This window comes from Perca fluviatilis, chromosome 9, assembly GCF_010015445.1.
Source record: "Perca fluviatilis chromosome 9, GENO_Pfluv_1.0, whole genome shotgun sequence".
In the NCBI taxonomy this organism is placed as follows: domain Eukaryota; kingdom Metazoa; phylum Chordata; class Actinopteri; order Perciformes; family Percidae; genus Perca; species Perca fluviatilis.
In genome coordinates, this window is record NC_053120.1 from 36,003,091 (window position 1) to 36,011,015 (window position 7,925).

The window sequence follows — 7,925 nt, forward strand, 5'->3', positions numbered from 1 at the left end:
TGACTGCATGTTCGTTGTATGAAACCCGTAAAACATTCTTCGCAGGTATAATTAATGAATGCTTCCATTGAATTTTTCTGTGTTTTCATTTCATTTTACAGCATTGGAAAAAAATTTTTTTTTAAATGGTTTCAAAACAGTATCCTGACTAAACTTTGACACGAACCAGTCTTTGATCCACTCAACATTCTCTGATCTTAACCTTAACTTATCAGTCAAAATAACTCATAATTCCCTGCTATTTAACTCAAAAATGACCCATAATGTCATATAAATTAGGTTTATTGACCAAGAAATGCGCCAAAAAAAGTCCCTTTTCTATTTTGACCCAGAAGGACAACAAGTTCATTCTCGACGGGAAGACAACACAAGGGTAAGATGATGTGAACATTTGCTGATTTTCTCCATTTGATATCATTTTAAAATGTAATCATGCATTGGGCTGATTCGCTTCTTTCCCGATACATGGTGGCTGATTTGATTTGAGATTTATAATTTATTACGATTCTAGAGATATTGTGATTCGGTGGAATTGAGTAATGTGATTTTCTATTTCTTCTTTAACAAAAACCAAAGTTGAATAAAACACTTCTGGAGACAATAGATCATGAGGAATTTCTAAAAACTAGTAGTTTTCTAAAAAGTATGCACGTCACATTTACTTTGTAAAGACGTACATAACTATATAAATATTTTCAGCATTTTCTGCTTTCGGTCAGAAAATATGATGTAGTCGCCGTCGGTGGTACCTTATGAACAGAAAATATTTAGGTGAATCAAAAAGAAAGAAATACAAAATATCAATGCTAGGGGGGAAAAAAATATGAGCAAAAAATATCATGATACATAGGATTTTAGATTTTTTTTCTCCCACCCTTACTATTTTCTGATATTTCAAAGGCCAGACTGGATGGGTTTATTGAGGGAGTTAACAGATGAAACACAGACTTTCAGCTGCTCTTTCATGCTTAAGGCCTTGATGTCACAACAGGTACCTTGGGATGGACCAAACAGTGATTCCATCCACAGAAGGTATGAGACAAGGCCTTTCCTCATTGTATTATCAGTATATTGACATCCAACCTGAGCTCTTTTTCAGAGGCGAGGCTCCTATCAGCACACGCTTTAGATTGAGCATCCACTTGGTCAACACATTCTCACTCCCATCGCGTCAAAAAGGGAAGTTTGATCAGGTGCCTTTGGCGTTTGTTATCGGGTCGGGACGTACGTTTAACTGACATGTAGTCTATATCCACGACGTTCCATTTTCGGGATTGCTCGGGTGCTCCCGGAAATTCCACCGGATGTCCCTTTCTTCGGCCGGATGTCTGTTACCTTCCTCTTTCTTCGTGTTCGCGTTCTAAACTCCGGTGGACTATGGTTAACTGCTCCTCAGATCTCTGCAGGGTAAATCCAGACAGCTAGCTAGACTATCTGTCCAATCGGAGTTTTCTGTTGCACGACTAAAACTACTTCTGAACGTACACATGTTCCACCAAAACAAGTTCCTTCCTGAGGCTGTTTTGCAGAGGCCCCGTGGCTCCGTCCGGCGCTTAGCACCGCCCAGGACGATTGTGATTGGTTTAAAGAAATGCCAATAAACCAGAGCATGTTTTTCTCCCATCCTGGAATGTTGTGTGGACTAGCCAGACCTTCCTCCAGAGCGCTGCAAAGGAAGGTCTGGCTAGTCCACACAAACATGTGAGACTAACTGACATGCGGCACAAGAACGGGACAGTTGGGTTTAGGAAAAGATGGTGGGTGGGGTTACAAAATGTACGTTTCAGTGACACGCGGGACACGAACGGGACATGAACCCCGGTCTCCTGGGTGAAAGTCCTGTGTTGTTTGACCCATCCACCCCCCAACCCCCAACCAACCTCCTTACGCAGATTTTCGGTCCGTCATACTACTCACTACCATTGTCTCTCTTAATACTACGTCATCTTACAGCACCGCGATCGAGCTGCTGCTCTGCCCAGTGCCTTTCCATACATATGCTAAAGGGGGATTCTTGAGAGACACTGACCAAGCGTCAGTATTTAACAGATTGGGAGTGATGGGTTGACTTGGTGCATTCTGTTGCTCTCCATGACACATGCTTGCTTGGCCACCGATGGACGAATGTAGTTTCTGAAAGAACAGAGGGGCTGTGTCGAATACATACAATGATCTTAATCCACTGTCGACCAAGTCTTATGTGAAAAAAAGTACCAAAACGTTCCGGCGAGTTTTTAGCGTAATCACACACTGTGGTTACCATGGTTACCAGCAGCCAAAGGCATATCTGCCACTACTAGTAGCATTGGACATTTTAAAACGATAACCAGCCTTAGAAATAACCACGGCCGTTTGTCACTGATGTCTAAATCAATGCAATAACTCCTTTCCTTTCCAGAATCAAAATGAAAAACGAATAAAAGGCGGAAGGACAGAGAGAGGTGAGAGACTATACAAGGCTATCTTGACTCAGTGTGGGGAAGTTTAATAAACTGCCAATGTCTCTTAATAAAGCAGCCAGATGGGACAGTTCAAGAGGAAGGTGAGGGTCGTCTGAGATTTAAACCAGGGAAGGGTGAGAGATTATACAAGTTTCTAAAATATTGAGGAATAGCCTAATAAGTAGAGATACAAAGATGAATCCATCCATTGTCAAATACTGAATGGATCGCCAACTATTTTGATAATCGAATAATCCGGCTTTTTAGGGGTGACAACAGGCAAAACCATCAGTTTTCAATTTAAGTTTGTGGGCTATTTCTATGCTTCTATAGCATGTATTCTTTCAGACTATTGGGGAAAAAAAACATACAAAATAATACACATTTAAATGTTTATTTTACCCTACGTTGCCTATTCGCGCCTGTACATTTCTCCTAAATTCACCAAAAGTTAGCAGTAGATGATGCCTTGTTTGTATATTTAAACATGAAACATTCAGAAAACTTGTAATACAAGCATATATGTTTTAATGTAAGGAATGAACTGGGGAAGTTTCATGTCGATATACGTTAGTTAAAATATTTTACCCTATTCACCTGTCATGTCTTGCAAAATGTCTAATATTTTATAATCCATATCTATAAAGGCCGTTTTTTCCACTTCATTAGCACTTACAAACACCAACCTTTCCAGTTTCATTCCTCTCTATATAGTGAAGCTTTTTACAGAGGGATTTGTTCAGATATCATTCATAGCCTAATGTATGTAACATTCTATAACACAAAAACAACTCAAGTTGATCACCTGATTAGCTCCGAGTCATTCTGGAGTCACTGATGACATCGTTGAGAAACATCTATATCTATATCTATATATATCTATATCTATATATATATATATATCTATATATATATATATATATATATATATATATATATAAACGCTGTGACCTGCAGCCATAAACCGGGCTGCAATGTAACCCTATAGGACAAATATTCAGCGTCAGTTAGCATCCACTAAAAGTTCTGTTTTTGCCGCTGACAGGCTCAGATTATTATTCTAATTGTCTGACGACATTATGGAAAGGATCCCTACAACGATAGACTTTTTTGTTAAAGAGTAAGATCGTTTTTGTTTAACCAGAAACAGCCCTGAAATCACCATCACCAAATCCACCAAACTCCATTTAAATAATCAGTACTTTTAGCGTGTATAGAGCCAGCATATTTCCACATGTAAATGGGTGAATTAAGGCTTTATTTCAACCAAACCAGAGTGGTGATTGTTGGAGCAGTGGAAAACGAACCAACATGGCTTTTGATAGTTTTATTTTGTTTTTGTCCACTTTGAATGAAGTGTGTTTTTCCATAATAAAATGACAGTTTTTTTTAAATGCAGTCTGGTGGGTTTGGTGATGGTGATTTCGGGGCTGTTTCACGTTGAACTAAAAGGATTTTACTCTTTAATAAAAAGGTCTATCTCTGTAGGGATCCTTTCCATAATGTTGTCAGACACTTAGAACAATAATCTGAGCCTGTCGGCGGCAAAAACAGAACTGTTAGTGGATGCAAATTGAAGGTTTAACGTTACATTACAGCTTGTTTAGCTGCTGGACCAATTCCAAAGATTGTTGTTCCCATCAGTCACTTAGACACAAAAACATGGGAAAATAGGGTCCAGGTTGAAAAATACAGAAGTTACACTTTAAGTACAGGATTCACAAATGACCCACATTTGCTTCAACCCCCCGTCCGTCCGTCCCCCCCACCCATTGGGTGAAAAGGTCAACAGACAGGACGTCATGATCACAAGGGAGGAGAGTAAACATCAAACCTTAATCAACTTCCAAAATCCATCCTTGATTTGACTAAAGGCTCTGGGAAACAGGGGGGTTATCTCTACAGACCTAAACAATGTTCACTGAAACTCTGAGATACAGAGATATGGATAACTGAATCAATAACCATATCACTACATCTGATATGCATACTTCCCACAACAAGTAGCATACAGTAAAGGTGTCTTCAGGTATGAATATGAAGAAAAAATACAAAGCTAAAAAGCAACAATAACAAATGTATGAAGGCTTTTAGGGGATTTAAGACGAGACCTTGACAGTGCTGACCCTGCTGTTTTGGAGGGTGGGATTATTCTAGGACCTGACCTTTGACCCTTTGGTACAGCACTGTCCTCTCCATTGATCTGGCCACATAGTGTGGATCGCCTCGTTTTCTGTCGTCGTTAAATCCTGCTCGAGTTGCATTCACACGCTCCATCCCTCCTCTGAGTCTCACACATGGAAATATACAGGAACAATCATTTCCCTGCACAGCAGTGCACTTTTGTGCAACTTGCACAAACATAGGTTATACTTACATCTTTAATTTGCCGCTTGTATATACGTTTGTACATTATTTCATGTTTTTTTCTTGTATTCTATCCTATTTATTATTTCTTGTATATTCTGTGGTCTTATATTCTGCTGCTGTAGCACTGAAATTTCCCAATTTGGGATTAATAAATTCTGTCTAATCTAATGTCATGCATCCGTGACATTGCTACTGACCACTTAGATGTCTTAGATGTCCCACGTCTTCAGGCGTGTAGTAGGGCTGGGCGATACGGAGAAAATCAGATATAAATACAAATCACGATATTCTTGACCAAATAACTCGATATCGATATTGCGGCGATATTCTAGGGTTGACAATTGGTGCTCTAACAAAATATCTTCACACTTAGATTTTAGATAAATCATCAGTAATGTGAACATAATATCTAAGTGGGGAAAAGGCAAATAATAGAAGAGCTAAAACAGTCTGGTAAGTTCAGAAGAGTACATCACTTTACTGTAATGCAGCCTTTAAAACCAGGAAAAGACAACACTTATGTCATATCACGATATTATGATATCCAAAATCTAAGACGATATCTAGTCTCATATCACGATATCGATAGAATATCGATATATTGCCCAGCCCTAGTACGTAGCAGTGCTGAAAGGACTGAAACCTCCATTAAACACGCAAACAAACGGTAGCACACACAGCAGTAATATAAACTCCATAGTGAGTTCAAACAAACCAGGAAAAAAACGTTGGTTTGGTCCTTTTAAGAGTTCGAGTCTTACTTCTGGGAATAGGCTGAACAGCAGGTGGCCCAGACAGCAGCACCCCAGTCCTGTTCTCTCTCTCTCTCAACCTGCACGCCAAACTCCATTCAAAAATGTGACATTTCTGCTCGCTTATAGTGCCAACCCAAGCAGGTGACATGATTTGAAAATGGTGTTGTTGTGCAACACTTTATCTCAATCACACAATGTCTATACTTTCACGCAGGCCAAGAGAAATACATAAAATATAGTTGAACGTTTGCGTACAAACACCATGGTAGAGAAATAAACGCAGCTATAGCACGATTTGCTCCAACACATATGCCCGGTTAACGTTGCAATAAAACTGCCATCTTTTTAAATGGAGATCGGCGGAGAAAAAAAAAAAAGACACGCTAAACGTACGTTTCGGGGTTTGATTCACTCAGGGAGAAGGCTATAAGTGGATTGCAGCCCAACAAAAGTCCAGCATCTGATTTCAACACAAAGCAACATTCATTGTGTCATACTGTAAGTGAGATGCTGTCACCCGAGGGTGGCTGGATGTGACTAAACGCTTATTTCTGCTCTTCCTTCCTCTCTTCTATCCTATCAAGACCAATTTTATTCAATCCCAAACTCCTGTGTGATCATGCGGAGGAAGCATCCGGCTCCACTGCGTCCCTGTTTTGTTTGATAAATCAGTCCGTGTGCAGCGGAACCAGACCAGAGCAGGTCTGGGATCAGTAACGTTAACGTTAAGGCTATGTGGGGAACGTTAGAGGCAGATTTTTTGTCGGCTGGTAGGCTACTTAACGTTAGTCGAGGATAGTGACGGACTTATAAATGAAGTCAAATGAAGCAGGCAAAATCAGATGCATTGTCCCCCTTCTCTTTCCTTTCCTTTCATTTCCTCTCCCTGTCTTCTCTAAACGGGCATCAATCTGTGTATCCGACTGCAGCCTCCGCCAATCCGAGCTGACTCGGTGTAAAATTATATTTTACCTGCAGAGCCGCCATCAGCGTCCAAATCCCCAAAAGATGCATTTTGTTGTGTTGTAATATCCTCCTTCCGGAACCGACAGAGTCCGCTGGACGTCAGGTGATTAATTCCCGGTAAAGCCCGGCGGCATGAGGCAACCTTCTTCCCTCCACCAGCTCTCCGCTGTGTCTGTCTGCTCTCCCCGGCTCAGCGGCTCTCCAGCCTGCCTGGGACTATTTCATCGCCGGGCCCCTCAGCGCCGCCCTCTAGCGGACAGCAGACGCACTGAGCCCGGCTACAGAGATGGAGAGAGACGCTTCCACTCTGTTTATGGATGGTTATTCCGGTTTGTTGAGCATGGATGGCATCAGACAAATTATCAAGTTCCCACGAAGCAATTACACCGCCTAGTTTACGGAAGGTCGGTTAACTGGTCAATGTTGCGCTTCAGTGATTATTAAAAGGAACTGATCTCTGGTTGACAACCATTGTTTGGCCCCTGGTAGGCTATAGCCTACCTAAAGTTTCAGCCATACAACGTGGAAAAACATGAACATAAAGTGACACAAACAATAAGGTTAACAATGGGTAGAGGCTACTATCAGTTACTGGAGCCAGAAATCTCACATTTGCAGTGCGAGGAAGCGTGGTGACAATCACCCAGGCTGACCGTAATAGGCAGAGACACCGTCCTGTCAGTCAACATTCTCTTTAAATAAAGGGGCACTCCAACAATTAAATACTGCATTTACATAAAGTTGGGAGAAACACTTTAAAAAGATCAAAACAGCAGTGGATGAGATTTCCTGACTTTGGTTTACAGTCTGTCATAAAGGGACACTCCACCGCTTTTACACATCAACGTCAGGTTATTTGTTCAGCCTGTGAAAACAGTTCTACTATGGCTCTGGAGGAGGAAAAAATTAATTTTTTGATTTTGAAAATGTGCTGGGACCAGATGTGCCCAGCGAGGTCATTTGAATATTACACCATTAAGCTTATTTTAAGCAGTATGAAGCTTGTTTTGTATAAGTCTTGTTCAGTCCCATGGCCTCCAATGAGAGCTGATTATCATTCATAATGAATTTTCTGCAATTACTTTTAGACCTACCTTATCTAAAAAATTGAAGACATTTTTTTATCTTTATAGATCCTTAAACAATGGTCCCAGGTTTTCCAAAATAAAGGACATGTTTTTTAGCCACTGTAATATTCTGCTGCTCAATACTTAACCCATCCTCTACTTTTGTTTTATCTCTATGTGATGTCATCAATAACCATCCACATGAAGACAAATGTCACATTAGCAGATTAATATAAAATTATAAATAAATAATAAAAAATAATGGCCCCAGGACACTCCCCTGGGGGACCTGGCAAGTTATGAATTTAGGACTAGCCTTAAAACAT

General features: G+C 40.5%; 1 protein-coding gene across 1 annotated transcript in view; it reads right to left on the reverse strand.

Annotated features, from left to right (window-relative positions):
• The window catches only part of LOC120565714 (cadherin-2-like), a 111,794-nt gene extending 105,060 nt beyond the window's left edge, over positions 1 to 6,734 (reverse strand). The window contains exon 1 of the mRNA XM_039811674.1: positions 6,539 to 6,734. Coding sequence (XP_039667608.1) covers positions 6,539 to 6,580 — 42 coding nt within the window. The 5' untranslated portion in view covers positions 6,581 to 6,734. The remainder of the gene's footprint in view (positions 1 to 6,538) is intronic.
• Between the last annotated feature and the right edge of the window lie 1,191 nt (positions 6,735 to 7,925).